The sequence below is a fragment of the Gasterosteus aculeatus genome, chromosome 10 (genome assembly GCF_964276395.1).
Source record: "Gasterosteus aculeatus chromosome 10, fGasAcu3.hap1.1, whole genome shotgun sequence".
NCBI classification, from domain to species: domain Eukaryota; kingdom Metazoa; phylum Chordata; class Actinopteri; order Perciformes; family Gasterosteidae; genus Gasterosteus; species Gasterosteus aculeatus.
This window is the reverse complement of record NC_135697.1, coordinates 15,702,697-15,724,833: the sequence shown is the minus strand read 5'-3', so window position 1 is coordinate 15,724,833 and position 22,137 is coordinate 15,702,697. Positions and strand designations below refer to the sequence as shown.

The following is a 22,137-nucleotide window of genomic DNA, read 5'->3' as shown; positions in this document are numbered from 1 at the left end:
CTCACAGAGTTAATGCGTGTTTACTGATGATGCTCGACGTGATCAGCGTTCGCCTCACATCGAATTATACGAACAAACAGAGCGGACGCGGCTGCAGGAGTGGCAAAGTCGTTATCGCGTAAGTCCTCTGCATCTCGGTTTGGAGAGATTCCCCAACAAAATGCATCACATGGTGCTCCAGTACAAATGGAAAAGCGTTCTTATCAGCTCGCCAGGGTCACCTGCAAGGTCACGAAAGCGCCACCTGCAGTTGGCGCTCTTTGTCAGTATTTCTTTGGTACAGCCACCGCTTTGGATTTTACGCCACAGCAAATGTTGTTTTTCACTTAGTTATGAGGAGGTACTTTGTGTTGAATTCATTACAGGCTCCTACTCCTACTAAAGATGTTCCCAATTTATACAGCTTTTTCATTTGGGTTAGTTTAAATTATGAGTCTTATTTATGAGGCCGTAATTATTCTCTCGAACACAAGTGGTTTCTTTCAAAATGTTTATTGAGCATCAACAAAGAAAGAAAATATTAAAGGGCTTACATAAGCTAAAAATCATTATAGTTGAACAAATCTCTCCATGGACATGATTACAAATTCACCAGCATGTGATTGAGCATCTTAAAATGGAATATTATGCCTACCAAGTCATATTGTATTAAATCAAAAAAATACATAAAAATTACTAATGTAGAGAATCTTAAAAAAAAAAAAAATCACAAAAATGAAAAAAGCCTGTGGATTGTTTGGCTGCTCTGGTTGTTCCGGTGAACGTGAAGTATGAGTCTCTGTTTACACACATAACGTAGGAGCAGCTATTTATTTATGCATTTAATTGGATGTTTTGGGCGGTATAATCATTAATCATGAACAACTACATTGGCTTTTCAGAATAAAACAGCTGACGATATCCACAAATGCACACAATGCTTTTATAAGCCCTTTAACACTAAATTACAATTATTTTACAAAAAGGAGGAAACAGCAAAGCAGTATGTATACAGTATGACCTTTTCTCTTTTACCGTTAGTAAATATTTCATTTACAAGGGACACAAGTTCACCAGTTTACCCTCAGGAAAAAATATCTACAGCACTGTTCTTCCTTAGAACTAAGCTACTACATCTTAAAGAGATCAGGGCTGAAGGGGACGAACTAAGTGTCACTGGCAGCTGTGTGGAGATGTTGTATTGACGGCTCGTAGTCGATCACCAATCATTACCAGGTACAATGGAACGCTTCACACAGCTGAGAGAGAAACTTAATGCACTACGGAGTCCTTCTTAATCTCCTAGAGGACGGGATGGATTTCCGAAATTGTACCGAGCGAGAGTCTGTTGTTCTAATCAGGAGGAACCCTCTTTTTTGGGGGGGAAACCGTTTTTTTCCCCCACAATCACCATTTTTTTGTGTCATTTTGTATTATTATTATTATTATTATCTTTAATTCTAAAAAGGTGGGAGCGTCCATAAAAAAATCCATTACTTGGGTTGAAAGGAGGTGCAGGTGGTATAAACAGTTCAATATCTGGTGTACGGCTGATCTCTGTAAACCCCCTTGGCTGTTCGTGCCGGCGGTGCCTTGGCGCGGCTGTTCGCCCACTCTTCCAGTCCTGGTTCAGGAGAAAAGAGCAGAAGCAGATGGGAGGTGGGGAGGGGAGGGCGGGGGGGGGGGTGACAGAGGTGTTATTTTTTTTAAAATCATTCACCCGTAAAAATAAAGCCGTCCATAAATACTGTAAATATTTATCCTCGGATAAACAGGAGGCTGAACGTCTTGGGAGCGTCGCATCCGGGCCGGCGACGCAAACGTTGACTCACGGCGAGCAGCTCGACTCTCCCTCGGGGGAGAGGAGAGGAGGGGGAGGGGGGGGGAGGGGGACGCATCTCAGGTGAGGGAATCAAACAGCCACTCGGAGAGGACCTGTTTACCGGCTTCCAGCAGAAAGGTCACGATTACCGTTGTCGATGTGAAAGTGGCGCTATCGATGGGACCCCCTTTGTGTGATCTTCAGGCCTGCCCGGCGCCGAGGCTCAACAAAGGCTTGTGTCCCCCCCCCCTCTCTCTGCTGACAGCGCGGAGGCGACGGCCCTTAATTAAAGCCGTCACCCTTTCCACCGACGGTCACTTTGAAGAAGCGGGCCGAGGTAACCTTGCGTTGCGAGAACAAGGCCGCGCATCAGCGCTGTTTATCCGTTGGCTTTGAGCTGTCGCGCTCGCCGCCGCGTGACCCGACAGCCGTTTCCTGTGGAAACAGGCCCGAGCTCTAATGAGGTTCGTTTGCTTGAGTTTTTGTCTGGCTCCCGGAAACTCATTAAAATCTCTAAAAAAATGAAAGGAACACTACTTTTATATTGCTTTTTAAATTTTTAATTTAATATAAAGCTTTTGGCTCAGTCGACACAAACACAGAGAAAAATCCGACACAATTCAAATCCACGATGTGATCTTAAATATAGATTTAATTGAATTTTTTTAAAGAAATAATAATTAAATAGCACACCTCAACCAGGACCTAAATAAATGTTAGAGTTCATCTTGTATTTTTAGGTTCACAGAGGCTACAAATAGACTTTTAGAGACAGATCAACCTTGCTGTGATGATTCAAACGCACTGTGCAGCAGATACGTCCTTGGCCCACTTCTCACTGCGTCTTTAGGTGTCCAACCGCAGTGATTCAAACCGCTCTCCACGCACAGATACAAACACATTTCTTTGTGTACTCGTACCGTGATAACGAGCTGCTGGCTAATTCAGTTCTAATGCCTTTGCACAAACACACGTGTATGCTGACGAAAACGCGCATACGTATATAAGAGTAGAAAAAGCACCGAGGCGGTTTGGACCACCGATCAACACGAGTCACCATCATCATTAGTATTAATGCTGGGAAATAAGTGAGCAGAGCTCCAGCTTCCAACAGTCGACCCACCACCAACTTCTGAAAGGAGCCGCTTCCACCTCTGGGTCCTAACAGGCCGCCAACGGCCTCCTAACAGGCGACTGGTGAATCTCTGAGTTCTTCCAGGCTGCCGCGTGCTAAAGACTCAGCACGAGCTGCCGCGACATTCACAGAGAAAACGCTTTTAATGAAAGACATTTTGAAATGTACCCTTTTGTTTCTTTTGGAAAGGTATTTTCCTGCTACGTTGTTCTACGGATCTGATAACATTTGATTAGTGAAGAAGAACTTGAACATGTGAGTTGTCACGTCGTGTAGAAATGATCAGTTATCTGGGCCGGAGTCAGCGCCATTCCTCTCCTTCAGCCTCTGAAGCAATTTATTCGTTCATGATGCATTTTGACAACAGCCTTGTTAAATCCAGCACAAGCGGTTAAGCTACAGTGGTGTCAAATAAAACAGCGTAGATACTGAACTTTTTTTTTTTTTTCCCAAAGACATCACCCAATTACCCAACGGCTATGAAGACTGAGGCCAGTCAGGAACTGTGCATCCATGTTATGACGCTCGACACAAGAAAAGGTCTACAACTCACCGTACGAATCGTACGACTCCTCGCTGTGTCCGTATTCATAGTAGTCATCCGAGCTGTGAACAGACAACAGGCGCAAAGGTGAGTCAGAAGAAATCCAAACGTCCAGTGTCAAGGCAACTGATGGGAGAGCCTCAAGGTAACATTTGCTCAATGCGCACACCGTGCTGCTGCAGTGGCAATGAAGGAAAACACACAGAAATACAAGTCAAAAACAAAGAAAGGGCAGCTTTCAATCACTTAAAAGTTCTGCCACATTTGCGCTCTTACAAGGCAATTTCCTCCACCCTATTTCTGCACAAACTTCAGTTCCACGCCAGCGCATATGGAGATCTACGGCGAGGTGGCAACTTTAATGAAAAATAAAAAGACGGGGAGGCGAGTTGCATCGCGGTTCATTTCGCGCTTACTTATTTATTTCTTTTTCATTCCGTATATTTGCGGTGGGAGATGCTGACAGAACAATCCCGCGTCGGTACCATTCGGTAACACCGCTATCATCCCAGAGAGGTAATTCATCATAAGGCTGCCACTGAGCCGACACCAACGCCATCACAGCTGGGTCCCTCCTCCGCCCCGGCTGTCACTCAGCCTGTCAGCGACCCGCGTCACCTCTCCGCTCGGCGGATTAGGGAGCCGAAGGCACCATCTCCAGCCCCCGACACATCAGCATCGGCACCGCCCCGAGCCGCCGAGGGCAAAGAGGCGCCGGGAACGACGCCCCGCTGCGGATGCAACGCATCGGAGTAGCTTTTTTTGTTTTTTTGTTTGTTTTTTGCAGTGTGATCTCAAAAAGCGCGCTTTAATTCTGTCGGCAGCTTCCGTTTAGCGCTTCATAAAGAAAAGCTGCACAGCGATTACAGGTAATTACCGTGTAATTTTAAGCTTCATTTGTGTACTCGAAAACAATCTGAACCTGTAAATTATTGCCACATACTGAACTCCTATTGCCCTGCGTTGTGTTTGCAAAGAGGCAGAAAGAAAGAACACATATGAAAAAACTGGGGAGGTCAACTTTATTTCCAAATGGCAGCAAAAGAAAGTGAGAAAAAATCGTTTTTCTTGTATTGCGGGTGAACTCATCCTTCCTTTTGGCAGCCTTCCAAAACCTGATCAGCAACGGCATGACGAACCGTTTGTCTGTTCCGTTGTGTTCTGCCACAGTTTCTTGGTACGGATGAACAAAGGCGACAGTGGGCCACTGGAAGACAGTGGGAGGAATTCGGCTTTAAGAGGACTGCGGCAGCTCAGTGAGACGCGAGGAAGCTTCCCTGCAGAGGCTGGAGGCTGGAGGCCAGGCTGAGCCCACATGTTGCACGGTCCACAATTCAACCACAAACAATGCCGAGGCTGCAGGAGCGAAACCGGGCTCCCTGGCAGACTGCGACCAGGAAGCGAGGCCAGAGGGGGCTTTGCAGTTGTCAAGTCGCTGCGACGTCCTTGACGCCGTCTCGCTGGACGAGAGAGACGTGAGGGGGGGGAGGCGACTGAAAGCATGCTTGAGCTCGTCAGGTTGTTGCCCCCCCGAGACAAGACCTGACAGCAGGCCAAATGGTTTGATTTCACGGCAGAATGCGGGAGCGTCGCCTCCGAAACACACATCAATTTTGACAAACGGGAAAAAATGGACTTGCCACAATTAACAGGTGCTTGCAGACGTATCGGGGAGGTGTGTGAAATATTTGGGCGAGCTTTCCTTTCCGGCTCAATTCAACAATAAAGAAAGCACTGAAATAAAAGTAGGATGCTGCACAGACGTGCTCACTGCATTCGTCTCCACTGTTTACCTCATAAACAGAGTGTGGAGAAGCACTCGGTTTCTCTGTTGCTAAAGGCAGAACAGGACCAGTAGTTGTTCGGTGCCGAGCTGAGAGCCGCCGCTGCACACTTTCTCTTTTCACAAAGGAGGCGAGCGCAACAAAAGCTGGCGCCTCTAATTTCTGAGGTGACGTTTTATCAATATCGCTACACAACGTTCTCTCTGTTGTTACTTTCTCCTCTCAGTTGCAGAGACCGGTGAGTCTTGAGAGAGACGCGTCCTGAAGGTCAAAGACTCAAGTCAAAGTCTGCATCCAAATGTTGGATAGCGCACTGCCGCCCCCAAAGCACTGTAGTGCCCACATCTGGAATTTAAGCATTTAAAGTATAAATATATTCAATACAAAGTACAGCAATGTCCCAAAACAATGATAGAATCCCCCGGGGGGGGTTGGGATTCTATCATTGTTACTTGGCAATTTAGATGGGAAATTCCTTAGTAGCTCATTATTGTCTCTGCCAGGAGAATCCCGCTCGTCAAGAGGAGCTGTTGTGTGCGTGTCCGTCCACGGACAATCTCTTATTTAGCTGCAGTGGAAACACGGCCCGTTTGCATCGCCCGTTGCGTCATCCGTCTGCATCGCCTGTTTGCATCGCCCGTTGCATCGCTCGTTGCATCGCCCGTTGCATCGCTCGTTGCATCGCCCGTTGCATCGCTCGTTGCATCGCCCGTTGCATCGCTCGTTGCATCGCCCGTTGCATCGCTCGTTGCATCGCCCGTTGCGTCATCCGTTTGCATCGCCCGTTTGCATCGCCCGTTGCATCGCCCGTTGCATCGCCCGTTTGCATCGCCCGTTGCGTCATCCGTCTGCATCGCCTGTTTGCATCGCCCGTTTGCATCGCCCGTTTGCATCGCCCGTTTGCATCGCCCGTTGCATCGCCCGTTTGCATCGCCCGTTTGCATCGCTCGTTTGCATCGCCCGTTTGCATCGCCCGTTTGCATCGCCCGTTTGCATCGCCCGTTTGCATCGCTCGTTTGCATCGCCCGTTTGCATCGCCCGTTTGCATCGCCCGTTTGCATCGCCCGTTGCATCGCCCGTTTGCATCGCCCGTTTGCATCGCCCGTTGCATCGCCCGTTTGCATCGCCCGTTTGCATCGCCCGTTTGCATCGCCCGTTTGCATCGCCCGTTTGCATCGCCCGTTGCATCGCCCGTTTGCATCGCCCGTTTGCATCGCCCGTTGCATCGCCCGTTTGCATCGCCCGTTTGCATCGCTCGTTTGCATCGCCCGTTTGCATCGCCCGTTTGCATCGCCCGTTTGCATCGCCCGTTGCATCGCCCGTTTGCATCGCCCGTTTGCATCGCCCGTTTGCATCGCCCGTTGCATTGCCCGTTTGCATCGCCCGTTTGTATCACCCGTTTGCATCGCCCGTTTGTATCACCCGTTTGCATCGCCCGTTTGCATCGCCCGTTTGCATCGCCCGTTTGCATCGCCCGTTTGCATCGCCCGGCACCGGCGGAGAATTAGGAGTAACACACACGTCGTTTTCCTTCTATTGCTAACGGCGGTTGGTTTGTTCACCCACAGCTGAGTGGATCCCTGCCACCGTCTCTGCTACACGGGGAGACGTCTCCCTGAGTTTAATTGCCTTTTTTGGGGGGGGGGGGGGCAGGATTGCGTGGTCGTGTCACATGACAACTTCAAGCTTGTTGACAGATGAAGTTAACTCGCAGCTCGATGCAGGCCTACTCTATACAAGGCTGTTTCATCATGTAGATGAAACATCCACGGCACATCCTCCAGTCAATGGCTTTATTTGAAGTTTTCTGGTTCCTCCAAAATTAAAACCTTCCAAAAATGAGACGGACCAGTTGCCAAGTTGGCAGTATGAGATAAAAGGAAACTTCAACCTAAAAAAAAAAAGCCTTCCAACTGCCTCGTACGCTCCACATTCATCCTCACTGACTCCAGCGTCTCCTTGTCAGAAGTGCACAGCTGGTTGCGTGGACATCAGGACGCGCTGGGGGTTGCCTGGCAAGCGCCGTCATACGTGTGAAAATGCCTTTGACTTTGTAAATAGGTCAGCTGCTGATTTGACATTCGTTAGAAGAAGGCCTCCGGTCGCCGAGCACACGTCTGTCTACAGCGCCGGCGTGGAGCACGGGAGGCGAGCCGAGGAGCGCGTCCCCTCCGTCAGGCGTCTCATTCCAGGCCTACTTCTCCAGCGGTGAGGACCCCCGCCTTTCCGGCGTATCTGTCATCTCTGTAAACGCTTCGTCTTAAGCACTGACGTCGGCGTTCCCGGGGAACACGGCGCAGATGGCGGTGTTAAATCTGAATGATGTAGTGCACGTCCCTGGTGGACTTTGTTTTCTCACACCGTCATTACTCTTCCAGTCCTGTGTGATAAATTTGATGAAATCTTAGGAGCGCATTACGAGGGCCCGCAGAGGTAACGTGCACGGAGGCGGCTGTTTTGCTATCGAATACACAGCTTTCATTTAACTTGTTGAGAGTGCAGTTGAGTTGAACGGAAACCTTGTGGGGAAAGAGTTGGACTTCATTGGGCAAAATAACATATATGTTTGAAGCAGATGTTTTTGGTGTGAAAAAGTCAAATGCGTATGAAAATGGCCGACTAAATGCTCTGATTACAGCGACTCAGCGACAATACAACGGAAATGACTACGAACAAAGAAAAGAAAAGGTAGCAGCCTTTTTTCTAACCGTCACATCATTTCAAATGGAAAACCCTCCTCATAGACAGACGGGTGATTGCTCAATGTGGTGGCTGATTGCAAAGCTATCTCCAATGCTGACCCCCTGCTGAAGAATCACAAAGGGCGAAAGAAGAGCTTACAGCAAGAATCTGACTTCGCAAATGAGTCTCCTTTCTAGGTTGGAGCAGACCATTTGCGCCGCTTTCCTCTTCTTTTTGGTGGGCCGAGTACATAAAACCCGGCTTCGGGGGAAAATGCTTCCAGTTGTAAACATGTTTGGATCGTTACACTGAGATTACATGGAGCCTGTGAAAGACATTACGTCTTATTGAGGGAACGCTACATTTGCAATTTACAACACGCCACCTTTTGTCTCCACAGAACGAGAGCGGTAAAATCCCGCCCTCTCTTCCGCTCAGATGGTCTAATTCCCGCCACAGCAGCTGTCACTCATCCTGACAAGCTGTCTACCTTGAAAAAAGAAAAAGTGTCTAGGTACACAGTAACCCGCGAAGCACCGTCGGCATTTCGGAGGCAGGCAGCTAACAGAACCGATCTGTTCTCGGAAGAAACACAATCCTGATATTCCCATTTCGCTAAATGGGTGTTGTCTGCCGCGGGGCCCCGACACAACAAGCGCATTTCAGAAAAGAAGGCTCGTCAAATGCGCTGCATCAGTCCTGCATGGTTCTAAAGATACCAGATATCTCAGGCCTCAGGGGCTGTCCCAACGGAACATAAATCTAAGGGTACATGGTGGCGGCGTTGAAAATGACAACAGAAGAGACGGGAGGTTTGTGTGCGCGCGCGTTGCCGATGGGCTTCACTAGTTTTTGGGGCTCTTTCAAGAAATCAATACCAAAACGTTACATTACGAAAGCCAGAAAGCGACCGCTCCTCGTCTGTCCTCGTCTGTCCTCGTCTGTCCTCGTCTGTTCTCCTCGGTGCTCCTCGCTTGTACTTAGATTTACAGCCGTTCCTCAGGAGGGCGACTGCCCTTTAAAACACTGTCACACAGCTATCGTTGTGCCCCTCCGCCTCCCCGCCCCGGGCCCCCCGGGGAGGGATCCAGCCCTGCGACGTGGCGCACCGCAGCAAGACGCCAGGGAAGGTGCGAGGTGTCGGCAGCCGGGCCGCCGGGCGTGAAATAACGCTTTGGTCGCAGGCGACCCGCGAGGGACGACCTCGCCGCGACCCCTCCGAGTGTCCAGCCGCGGCCGTCACCCCCCTCCCGTCTTCTCTCCGCTGGTGGAATTAGAGATGCTCTCCACACAAAAGCAGCCCCCCCCCCCCCCCCCCTTTGACCTCGGCTCCGGATCGGTACCCGAGAGCTGCAGACTACGATAACTCCCCGCCGCCGTCTCCGTAAAAATAAGAAGAGAAGACGTCTGGGAGCGCCGTGCGGTACAAACGCGGTGAGGGGACGCTGACCTATAACCCCCGGGGGGGGGCCGCAGCTCGCTTCAGAAACATGTAAATGCTGCAGAACGTCTTCACGGCCTCCGAAAGCAGCTCTTTAAGTTAAGCCGCATGTCTTGTGGTTGTGAGTGACTAATTCTCCTTTCAAATTGAATCGCGTCCAAACTGCTCAGCGCTGGCGGCCCCCGTGTGACAGAAGGTGCACGTTAGAGGGACACAGGTTGTCTCGTCTCGTTTGTCAGGGGTTGTTTCTTTATTGGCGTTAATAATGATGCACTTCGACAATTTGTAGCAGAGAAAATGGAAATGTCGTGAGCCAAACAGGGGTAGTAGCATTCAGTAATAAAGTAAATGTTAAATGTGGGTTTTTGATCTGCAATTACAGCATTTAAACGCTGACTGGCAGCCAGCATATGGTTTTAAGGAAAACAAGTACAGTCAAACTGCGATGCACTGATAGTATTTAATTAGATACAGCTGTTAACTGTGTGACGGTTTACAATCCCAAAATATATCTTACGGGTAAAAATTGTTCTCTCATCTCACTCTCAGGGTGTAGAATAGAATGTGTGGTAGCGCTCCTCTGCATCGAATACCAAGAACAACTCTTTATCGCCTGGGTGGGACGCACGTCGGCACGTCGGCACGTTGGCACGTTGGTACGTTGGTACGTTGGCACGTCGGCACGTCGGCACGTCGGCACGTTGGCACGTTGGCACTAACCTTAATCAATCAATAAACGGGAGTTTAGTGATCTTCACTGAGTCACTCCACGTTCCATCCGTGGCTTCTGTTCATGCAATATTGTGTTTATTCTAACCGTTACTAACAGGGCAACGCGATCTCCAAAACCTGTTCGTAAAAACGTGTACAAAAATCTTGAACATACAAATTCGTGACAACACATAGGAACTGGCGGTGGTTAGCCACGCCCCCTGAGTGAGCAACATGGCGGACTGTGTCGGATTCTTGAGTGAACGTCTCACCGCCATGTTGGATGTTTTGAGGGGGTCAGGGTTGGTATTCGATTCTTACAAGTTAACATTGATTTCTCGTTGAAAATGCAATCATAACACGTTTATTTTACATGGTTAGACTTCAAGTGTGTTTACAGGGCGCAGGTCCCCGTTCACTTTGAATAGGGCGACGTCATCAGTTGCCAGTCCGTATTTATTTCGTATGTATCACTACGAATTTGTATGTTCAAGATTTTCGTATACATTTACGAACAGGTTTTGGAGATGAACAGGGAGGACTGTCCCACAACACCAACGACGAGGGAATCTTTGGGGTCTGGTTTCATGAAAAGAGGATGCGATCTTGTGCTGGACACACAGTCAATAGGAAAAACAAAAGATGGGCCTTTTTTTTAATAGTTAAGTATGTTTGGCTGAGAGGAATATTTTGGACGATCTTACTAGCCCACTTTCCAGCTTTCTGACTGCTTGTATTGCGATGAAGGAAGCCTGTTTGTAGTCAGTTCATCGTCTAACAAATCGAATGGCCAAAGGCCTCAAAAAACGTCTTTTTCCCAATATCAAGAATCAACTATCAGATACGGATAGTATCTGAGTCCCCGCTATGGTGAAGCTCTGTTCCACCACCTGAAGCTGAATGCACATCCTCTATTTGGCGATGATTAAGGTGTCAGTGAATCCGCCGATGCAGCATGACAATCTTTTTAAGACTTCTTGTCTTAAAAAGATTGTCATGCTTTCAAACCCGCCGCCTCCTTCCCCCTCCTGTTCACAAACAGCAGGCCCGTTCCCAGCAGGGTAATACCCTGACAGGGAGACTGTAAATCGTTCTCCTGCTTATCCTCCGGCAGCTGAAATCCTTCCACGCGGTCGGAGCTCAGATTGGTGGCCGGCAGCTCCGTCGGCTTCTCGCACCAAAACACACACACACACACGCGTGGACACACTGTCCTCGCGGCGCTGCTGCAGCTGGGTCCCGCCACGTCTCTCCTCGGGCTCGGGGTGGAAATAGTGCACCTTTTGTCCATCAAAAAAACTAACTAGGCTTGTGACTGTGAAGGGGGGGGGGGATTCTGTTGCAGTATAGATTAGTAGCTAAAATGCAATGACTAAATGTAATACATGGATAACCTGTTTTGCAATCATTTCGTTGTGTTGTCCTTCCGTTAAGTGACTGTAGAGGAAAACAAAGGGCAAACAGAGAGAAAATGCCAAACAATACGATCAATCAATCAAGAGTTGGTCAGGTGACAGTAAATATTGCACAAAGCGAATGCGGTGCACTTGCACAATGTGAGCCTGACCACCATAACCACGGTAACCAAAAACACCCCGACCACTATACGAGAGGATGCTTATGAAACAACTGGCTGCAGATTCCTAAAGCGAACCCGCATCCCCCCCGGCGAGCAGAGCACTACAACCATCAGTGTGTGTGTGTGTGTGATGTCGCCACAGAAAGAGAGATGAAAAAGGTGGATGAAGCCCGGATGACATCTTGACACCTCCACAAGAGAAAACTTTGACCACCGTGTTCAACGAAAGCCAAAGAACAGAATTATTTTTGTTATTTTGTTCTGACGGTTTTTATCTTTTCAAGCTGCAGCCAATAAAATCCCATTTTTTGACACACTAAATGCTGCAACAATGACTTTTCTATTTTTCAGCTGGTGTGCTGATGACGTGGGGGGGGGGGGGGGTGTCACTAATGCACCGAAGAGAAGCCTTTGACCTTGTGTGGTTTGTAGTAGAGTGTGATAGCTCCCTGGATGTAAGGAAATCAATATTCTGCAGTTAGCTGCGTAAGACTCTTTGTTAAATGGAGCAATGTATCACTAATGCTTATTTTGCATTGACATAAAAATGAGTAAAATGTACCTTTAGCCAAATATATTAAAAGTGTAATGAAATCAAAGCTAGTTATGTTTGGCATCATGAGCTCATGAGTCTGCACTGATTTCTCCCTTGAATCAATAACCTCGCTGTCCGAACGATCTTTTCAACCCTTTTAAAAGTTAAGTTAGTGTGAGTCAATCTTAAGAGACAACCTAAAGGTCAGTTAAACAATCCACACTTCACAAAATGCTTCATTAACACAGAATGTTCTTTGGAGTTACAAGCAGGGCAGAAAAGGAGCATAAATCCCCCCTAACAGCTCACGCAGCATAATCCAGCTGTTCGCAAATCTCAAGCTTACCTCACGTTACCTCACTATTCACCCGAATGGGCAAACTGCAGCGGATTTTCTGCCCGCAGACTTGGCGAGACATAAATATTACTCTTTTTTTTTAAACACGGCCCTCCTTCAATGTGTTAGTCCTGCTGTTCTCCTGTTGCACTGGCAAGGACTCCAAAGGGAACTACAAGGTTAGCCTGGTTGAATTGAGTCATTTATGCTTCATTAGCGCCCTCAGTCGCCGCCTTACGAGGTAGACCGAGCTAAAGAGCAGCACTGAAGTGCTAACGCTAGTTAATTATGTGCTAACCTACTCTACTTGTGTGAGCTCCACCTCTTTGCGTGCAGAAATCTTTCCAACCTCAACCAAAGGACGAGCTGAACATGAAGAGAAACTGAAAACCTTTGCGTTGATTGACTTGCTGGACTCCGCTTTGCTGCGATTGGCCGTTCGAATGAAGGGGCGGGACTCGTCAAAAAGGCTCAAAGCAATTAGGAGGCGAACTTACTTTTGTCCTTGATTGCTGTAGTTGTTGTCATACGATTCATATCCTTGGTCCTCATAAGTTGTTCCGTACTCATCGTCATATTCCTGAAGCGACAAAGAGCAAAAGGCAACCGGTTACATGTGGCGCAGATGTGGCGCAGATGTGGCGCAGCCTGTTGAAATGAGGAGCAAAGAGGTTGAGAAGGCTTGTGTTGGATCAGAGCTGCTGCGTTTGTTTACCTGGGAACAATTTCGGCGTCATGTTCCCAAAGCATCACACTCCACTGTGGACATTTTCTTCCCTAAATAGCACTTTGCTGAAGCCTTCTTCTGAGCACGGACGTGGCTCAAACTGCTGCATCTGCTGCGGCTGTCAAAGCAGCTCATAATGCAGCACCGCCGACGCGGCGGCCCGGCCCTTCGTCTCCGCGGCGGCTGACCGACGCCGGGACGTCGAGGCTCTCTCGCCGTGGCAGCGTTTCATCGCCACCTCAAAAGGATGAGCCTTGAACATCTGTTTGCGCTCCAGCAATCTGCCCCCGTCCTCCCTCTGCACTCCACCCCGGGCTCCCGCCAAGAGGAACATCAAAGCGAAACCAGCGCCGCACCCGTCCTAATTTGGGATAAATGGGACTTATGTTCCACAAAAGGCGTCGACCCCTAGCGAGACGTCTCTCATCCCCCCGCACGCTCCTCGGCTAATTCCATCTGCCCCTGATTTGCATGCCGGAAAAAGAATGTCAGTGAGATCTAGCACCAGAAAGAAAACGCTCATCACAGCCGCGTAATCGCCCAGGCCCTAATTCCTGATTAGAAACATGCATTTGCTAAATGGCAGCTTCTGAATTGACCCTTTTATCTCTAATCCTCCAGAACAGAAGTACGCGCGAAGACGTGAAGTAGAACTCTCGACAAACAGGCCGGCATGTTGTACTAATTTCCTAAAAGGGGGGGGGGGGGGGGGGGGGCGCTGGCAGGTACATTTTAAGAATCACTTTCATATGCTCAAGCCTCTCTTTGGTCATCCCGCCGGGTGGCTTTTTAAGACTCGGTGTTGTTTGTTCTTCCTTTGTTGTTTGCGTGTGAGGGGGGAGTTTGTTTGCTTCTGTGGAGGTCCGTCTATTTGTCTGGAGGGAGCTCGAGGGGGGGGGGAATATAAATCCCCTCCTCGCATTTGTAATTCTGCAGTTTTACAGAGTCAGCGATCCCCCAGGCTAATGCAGGGCCTAAGTTTAGTCAACAACTGTGCGTTTGAAAAAAAAAAAAAAACGAAACCCCTTGAATCCTTTTAAAATCGGGAAGGAGAAGCCGAAACAGTGTCATTTAAGGGATGTAATTAAAAGCATTTATATTGTTCATACTGTAAACTTTGATTTGCTATTTCCAATCATAACCTTTTTACTGCTTAATGAGACATTAAGGATTGTGACAAGGCAATTTAAAAAACAATTCCCGGGAGGAGAATTTGATGACTTTGGAAACTTGGAAGCTCAGAGTAGTAATTTTGCTCGTAGTGTTTGAATAATAAATATCCCAAAAAATCATTTCACTGCAAGATTTACAAGAAGAAAATACGGTGCGGTGAAGGTTGTGCTGATGAGGTTTACACTTTGCTCTGCTTTGCATCTGTGTGTCCAGCAGGAGGATCACTGGACACATGGAGGGACATATTCTACACAGTAATTAATTAAAGTGACGGGTGAAAGAGAGTCTTCATCATCACATCGTACGTAGATTTATTTAACTCTGTTCAAGGTGGAGCGTTTCAAATTTAATAGACAGTTCAATGAAAAATGATGCCTCTCTGTCTAATTATTGAGTGCAAACTGAAACATACTTTACTCTAAGGGCATCGGGTTATCATCAAATGTATCTTACCCATGAATTATTGTTACATTGGTATTTTTAAGTAAAAAGCAATGCAACATACACTGTTTGCTGAAAGCCTTTGAAGCTGTTTCAGCTTCTACACCTCCTGAAAATAAAGTCTTTGTTTTTCTCAGAAACCAACCAGTTTTGTCCCAAAGCTCTTGGGATCATGTATATTTAAATAAATGTAAATGTTGTTGCTATTATATCTCCTGCAGGCTGGAAATAAAGAGGGCGCGGTTATGAAAATTGAATGATAAGAGCCGCGTAGCTGTGATCGTGCAGGCAGCCTCAGATGTCGAGGAAAATATTTTTCTTTGAGTACGAAAACACGAGGAAAGTCCGTATAATGTTCTATTCCAGACAATTAATAACAGAATTCTGTGAACAATCCGGTGACAGATTTTCAAAAGCTCGTCAATGAAACCTGACACAGGAAAAACACTTAAAAACTACAGAGACACTATTTATTGCTCAGCTGTGAGCTCGGTTCTTGGTTGTAATCCTGGTTGAAGGTACATCATGTGATCACAGGCATCCTACTTCCTGCCTGAGAGTTCTGTGGTTAAAGTCATACTACAATGTTTATTCAGATCAGGAGATGTTAATAAAATCGATGTTATCAATGTTATTATTGTTGAAAATACATTAATATTATTCTTAAAGCTACCATGAAAAGCACTGGGAGGAAATAACTAACCCACAGGCTGTCCAGACACTCACAGTGACAGTAAATTGAAAAGTTAACATTGAAATGATTTCTCTGGGACTGTGAATGTCAAATATTATTCCACAGGAAGTCATCCAGGCAGCAGTGACATGTGACGATGTGTAGTGAGGCATTTGGGGGACGGTTCTCTTGGCAGTCTAAAAGCATTGTATCATAAATAGCTGCTGAATTACTGACGCCACTATTCTTTTAGGCCGACGGTCTGAGCAGACCGATTAGTTTTCAGCACGAGCCGCGAGCCATTAGTGTTAAGTTCGGCCTCCTCGTGTCTCGAGGACGACCGTCCTCAAGGTGCCGTCCACTCACAATGGACAACGCTGCCGGGCATTAGGGACCATATTAAACTTTAACAATGCCATGTTATTGCCATTTGTCAGAGCAGCTGCTCTTTAATCGAGTTACAAGCTCGCTGAGAGCGGAAAACATGCTCGGCTTTATAAATCCCACCGGCGGTTTCAAAATCTGCCTTTTCTCCGGTTTCTGACAGAAGGAAAAACAGCTTTAAAGTGGAAAGCTATTATAACATCTGATGCGTTCGCCGTGATACACCATTAACTGCAAATATCTCGGAGAGCACGATAGCACGGCAACACCGCGGCCGACGCTGAACCGGATTAGTGAGACAGCGAGGGGTTGCGGGGTTTTGGGGGGGGGGGGGCAGCTCCTAAGTGAGTCTTTCATTTGTATGCCAGTGGATGGCTGAGAGGCGTGTTGTTAAAAGATAAGGGCCGGCCTCTGAGGACTAACCGAGGGCCTGGCACGGCATGTCACGACAGCGCTATCACAGCCGCCGCACAATACCACAGCGTAACAGATACGGCGCCACCGACACCCCCGAGCGGGCTCCACGGGCGCGGGGATTTGTTCCCTGCCCGGTGTGTTGAATCCAAATGAGCTCAGCAACACGCCGTCCCCCCACGCCGGGAACCTTGCGGACAGCAGCGAATGCCGCGTGACCCCCACCCCGCAAAAGTGTCGCAAAGGGCCAACGAACGAAGCGGCGAAATTAAGCAAAGCTAAAAGATGAAGAAAGGCCTCGTTCTTTTACGGATGACTTGAGCACAAAACCAGCTGGTGAAAGAAAAGGAAACCTGCACAGCTGTTGCCACACGTTGCTCTTGAAGCCTGTGTGATGTTGTTGAGAGAAAACAAAGAATGCAGAATCTGTAACCCTCGGCCATCCGTCCTGCTCTGGAAAGCTTTCTCAAAGCCACGCGTCATTTATTCTGCTCTTCCTGCCAACGTATTTCAGAACGCTGAACAGGCTGGAATTTGCCGATGCTTTTTTCCGCTGCAGGGGTAGAAATGCTACTCAAGCTATCAGATTGAGGACGCCGAAGAGTTGGCCCATGCATCAAGTTGAAGTATCGCAAATCTGTGCACACTTGACGAATGTCTTAGCTTTCCTCAGTGTGTTTCTTCACCCTCTTTGTTTCTTGATCCCGGCTGAGTTTTGAATAAAGCTTATTCACACCCGGCAGGTATTATCGGGGGGGATTCACGTCATTAATGCATTAGCTCTGCAAAAACATCTGCACCAAGAAATAAAATGCAACATCACTGCATCTGTGGTGGTTCTATGAAGAGATTCTTTAAAATAAACATATCTTACAAAGTTAAAAACTCTTGAGTCTACAGCCACTGTCAAGTAAACGCTCACGGCGGCATGCTAACGTGCTAACGTGCTCACAATAACATTGTCACTGTGATGCTAAACGGGTGAAATGTTTAAAGCGTGCTAGCATGACGACATTCGCTGATTAGCACTGAGCTAATCTAAAGGCCATTGGTTTTGCTGGTGAGCCAAAGCATCGGACAGAGTCAACGTGTCACCGACTGGCGGCTGTGGAAGCTCAGGCGACAGTCATCACACTTCACCATCTGCTCATCACGAATGTCAACACGCAATGTCTGCGCAGTCTCTCCTGGAGATGTTAATAGATTTCACTGCATAATTGAATAAAAAGAAGTCCATGAAACATTAAGATTCCTCCCCTGGGCAACATGAAGATATGTACCACGTTTCGTGGCGAAAAAAGGAGTCGGCTACACCCGCCAACGAACACCGCCATCTCTCGTGGAAATTAAAGATGATTCACACTTGCAAGAGAAGCAATTATTGCAAATCACATGTTAAGTCCCCCGTGGATGGGTTTCTTCTCATCTGCATGACGGGTCGTGCCTGCCACACCAGTTGGATCATGCTTCTTTATTGAGTAAAATCTCCCCAACCATTACTCCCAGTTCAGATTAAAAGTGATTCGAGCACGGAGCCTCGGAGAGCATGATTCAATTAACGATGCTTGGCCCTCCGAAGGGCTGGACATGCGAACACTCTGCGAGGACCCACAGGGGCTGAGAACGGATTACAGTATCTAGAGGATTTCAAAGTAAACAATACCAGCCCACGTGCATCGCACACTTCTTTGACTTCTCGCCCAGAAGAATTAAGCTTCTGTGGGAACAGAAACAAACACGCTTTACATATAGCTCTCGATTTAACATGAACATGGAGTCCTGGTACTTTCCTCTGACACTGATGAAATGAGAATTGCATCATGTGTAACTGTTCTCCAATGGGATTAGCAGCAGGTAAGAAACTGCTCTCAACGCACCTAATGACTTACATGAAATGAGATTTGGCTGCAGATCAGAGTAACAACTCAAGACTGATGGGCCTGCAAGGACCGGATGACGGGATAATGGCGTTTGGGGGATTTAGACCAGGGGAACAATTGGACTCAGAGTAATTTGATGCTACTACGAACAGATCAAAACAAGGGAGATTACGTCAAACGCGAGGCCCTCCGATCAAAGATGCCGCGCAGCCGAGCGCCGTCGCGACAAATTCACCGGAGAGGAAGAGGGACGCCTCCGGCTGAACAAATGTTTCTTCCCGTGGCGATGCCTCGCGGCAGAGGGAGAACGCCGGCAACGTGCACGAGAATGCATGTAAAGCAGTGACAAATGAAGGCAACAGATATAAAAACCTTGCCTGGCATTTCATTGATGAACACAAGAGCCTATTTGTCAGAGCCCGACGGAGAACACTTGTCCTGGGATGGTGATTTATTCTGATGATACACAGTCAAACACATTCAGCTTCTAATTTGCGGCGATGTGGTTCGATTTATCACGCGGCAGATGTTGGCGCCCTTTTTTTTTTTTTGCAGTTTACCACTGTGACAATGATGGGAAACAGCTGGCCTAGGAGTCATTCTCCTCGACCTCCACACATTGAAATTGCAACCTCTGAATAAACCTGTCAGATGCGGTTAGCTACGGGCTGCCGGGGCAATTTTCCAACGCAGGCCACCTCCTCTCTCCTTCTATCTCCTAAATATGCGATGTTGATGCTGAGGTCCATGGGGAAGTTGCCTCGACGGTGCAGGAGGGGGGGGGGGGGCTCTCTTGGCAAGCTCACAAAGAGTCGGCTCTAAGCTTAATGTATTCATCTCTGGCAGCTGTTGATATTACAGACAGGCTCCCAAAAGACTCCGTAGGTAAGCTAAAAGACCAAAGCAAAGATAATTCACATGCTGCTAACTCTTTATGGTGGGAGACTAGAATAAACATGGTGGAGTTGAACTCGTAAAGGAGGTTTAAGCTGCTGTTTTTGTGATTTAACGGACGTCTTCAGCCCACAACGTTGTCGTTAATTAATTTCATGTGGTCGTGCTCACAGCCGTCGTCACTGGTTACACGGTCGCTACGTCCATGGAGACGTCCTTGTTAGTAATTCCTCCGACCAATGACATCGCCTGTCTCTGTACGCGGATGAAAGAAGAAAACTGGGCGGGGTTTGCACAGGAAGTCATTCATCGGTGCGGCGCTTGCTTTGGCTTGAAATTTACTTTATATCGGAAAATGTTTATTTTTCATCATACTGTACTTTTTGTCTCTCTGTCTTTTTAAATATAAATGCAAGTTCCATGAAGATTTGTTTCCCTGGCTTCGTCTATAGAGGAAATGAACATAAAACAGGTAAAAACAAAGCTCCTGGTGCACAGGACGTGGTGGTGTGAAAGAAATCCAGCAGCGAGCGTTCCGCTGCCAGCCTGCTGTTCACTGACAGGAGCCAATAATCCAAATGAAATGACCAGTTGGGGAAAATCAAATTCCTCTGTTAAAAAAACACAATGTGCGTGTTGGATCTTGTGAAATAGAATATCGGTCTCATACTGACCCCAAAAGCTGGACAGGCTTCAGACACCATTATTTAATGAATTACAATTCAGTAATATTTATTATCTGCACATTTATTTGCTACATTTCACTTTACAAAGTGAAGAAGCGATTGTCGTGCAACGCATTGCACGTTTATCGCCCACTTCTGCGACAGCTGCTAACAATTTCTCACTAAACGTGTGCATAGTTGTAGGTCTCAATGTTGCGGATTACAAAGGGGACCTTTAATCAGATTTAACGTGTGATTCAACTCAAGTTAAATCTGACACCCACTTCAGAGTGGATGCAAAAAAAACGAAAATGACCACATCTGAAACAGCAAAGGTTCATAGTTGTTAATCCACTCACATATTCGCCGTATGTGTCCTGCACTATCGGAGGAGCCGGCCGGTACCCGGCGGTCGGCGGGGCGCCTCTGGCTCTCTGAACCCCCCTCCCTCTGGAAGAAGGAGCCCGGATGGGCGGGGCCCCCCTGGGTGCCGCCCCCCGGGGCACGGCCGCATGCAGTGGAGGAACTCCTCCTCGAGTCCTGCAAAGGAAAATGCACAAACACCAGGAAATGATGAAATCTGTGGATTCTATGATGGTGCAAACTATGTGTACATCGATGGGACGCATCGGGTAACACAGAGTGCGTCCCGTTTCTGCACGACGCGTCGATTTTTAAAGCATTAGAAGATACTATTACAAGGGTAGAATTATACATGATGAATATGAGCCGCCACTGCGTCCCAGCTCTTTATGATGAGGTGCTGCAGTTTATCATGTTTGGAGTCGAGCTGCCTCGTCTGCTTCCCCCTCCGGGTAGTGATTTCCCACGTCGCCCCGGAACGACTCGGTACGACCGCGGCGGCGGTGCATGCGATACGTTCAGCAGCAGGTTACATGTGTAGGTGGAGAGACGGAGGAAAAAAAAAAGCGAGGGCGGAGGACGAGTTCCTCCAGTCGAGAAGAGAGTGAGTCACGTCCATTACTCAAAACACGGCGCGTCTCACGGCCTGCGTATTAAATGGAACGCAGGAGACGAGCGGCGGTGGATATTTTCCTTCCTCGTCCTAAAACAACTATTTGCGGCCGAGTGGAACGCGCGGCCAGTTTTCCCCAGCGATGCTTTTGATACTCGGGTTTGAGTTTGGTGTAACCGCACATGTTTATGTGCAAAGGTAAGCGACGGATATGTGCAGCCATCCACGTGAATTAACACAGAACGCGGAGCAAAAAAACGCAGTGTAATCATTACGGAGGCAAAGTCAAGCTGCTCCGCTGGATATCAAAGGCAGTCTGACCTTGAGGTCCAGCGGTGTTTTGTTGGAGCTTTTAAAGCTTTAAAAAGCAGATAACTGATCTGAAGCAGCAGCAGAAAACCGTCACGGTCACACTGCGAGGTTTCTATGCTTTCCACAGTGGAACCGCACAGATTTGGGGTCCGGAGGAGAACAAATAAAGAAAAGTCTCGCAATTTTGTGTTTAAATGCAACGGCGGTGGATGTTCGACAGACATCGGACCGACCTCAAGCGGAGCACCGAGGGTTGATTTCGTCGTTAACAATCCACAGTAATCCCACAAGAGCGCGAACGCGTGGAAAGGTTGCAGACGACCTCCAGCTCGGGTCTTATTACGCAAGCGTGCGCGTTTTAATTAGAGCGAAACATAAAAACACGGCAAATGATACTGGGTGACCTTGTTTATCTTGTTCATCACTTCCATGAGAGAAGCGTTTTCCTTCATAAACACAGAGAACAAACGACCCGGCTCTCTTCTCTCTCTCCCTGCAACGCGGCGAGACGTAAAGTTTTCAGATGGCCGTGAGTATTTTTTACTTGCAGTGTTGTGGCGTCTCAGAGGAACGGGAATTAGTTTGTGTTCACAGGGAGAGTATTTGGGAGAGCGACTCGTGGAGATCATAAAGGCTTTTATGTGTTCTATCAGCCACTATTTACCATCACTTCCGTCTTTCTATTCAAGCTAATTGCTCTATTTAATGAGCTAGTGGTATATATATATATATATATATATATATATATATATATATATCTATATATATATATATATATATATAGATAGATAGATAGACGGCAGGATGTGTGGCCCAGGAATAATGAGTGATCATGAACGAAAAGGGGCGGAAGAGTGAGCTGGTCCCACTGATTGAACATCAAACTTTATTGACAGCCCTGTCCGGAGACAGCGGGACTTGCCAGCGTTGCATCACATGTTTTGGCTCATTTGGTTTCTTTTGGCCGGCAGGTTCAGCAGATAACTTTAAATGAAAGAAGCACTACGTTGGTTCATAGTTCAATGCCATTTATCTGTGGTTGCTGCCTT

General features: G+C 47.7%; 1 protein-coding gene across 3 annotated transcripts in view; it reads right to left on the bottom strand.

The window, feature by feature from the left end:
• khdrbs3 (KH domain containing, RNA binding, signal transduction associated 3) overlaps positions 1-22,137 on the bottom strand; it is a 66,977-nt gene that overhangs the window by 3,771 nt on the left and 41,069 nt on the right. For 2 of the 3 annotated variants that reach the window (XM_040188910.2, XM_040188911.2), the window contains exons 6-9: positions 20,160-20,340; positions 13,047-13,129; positions 3,490-3,542; positions 477-1,603 (exon numbers count right to left, since the gene is read on the bottom strand). In XM_040188910.2, the coding sequence (XP_040044844.1) occupies positions 1,512-1,603; positions 3,490-3,542; positions 13,047-13,129; positions 20,160-20,340 (409 nt within the window). In that variant the 3' untranslated portion in view covers positions 477-1,511. Of the gene's footprint in view, positions 1-476; positions 1,604-3,489; positions 3,543-13,046; positions 13,130-20,159; positions 20,341-22,137 lie in introns of those variants that run through there. The other variant, XR_005713262.2, reaches the window with a different exon arrangement.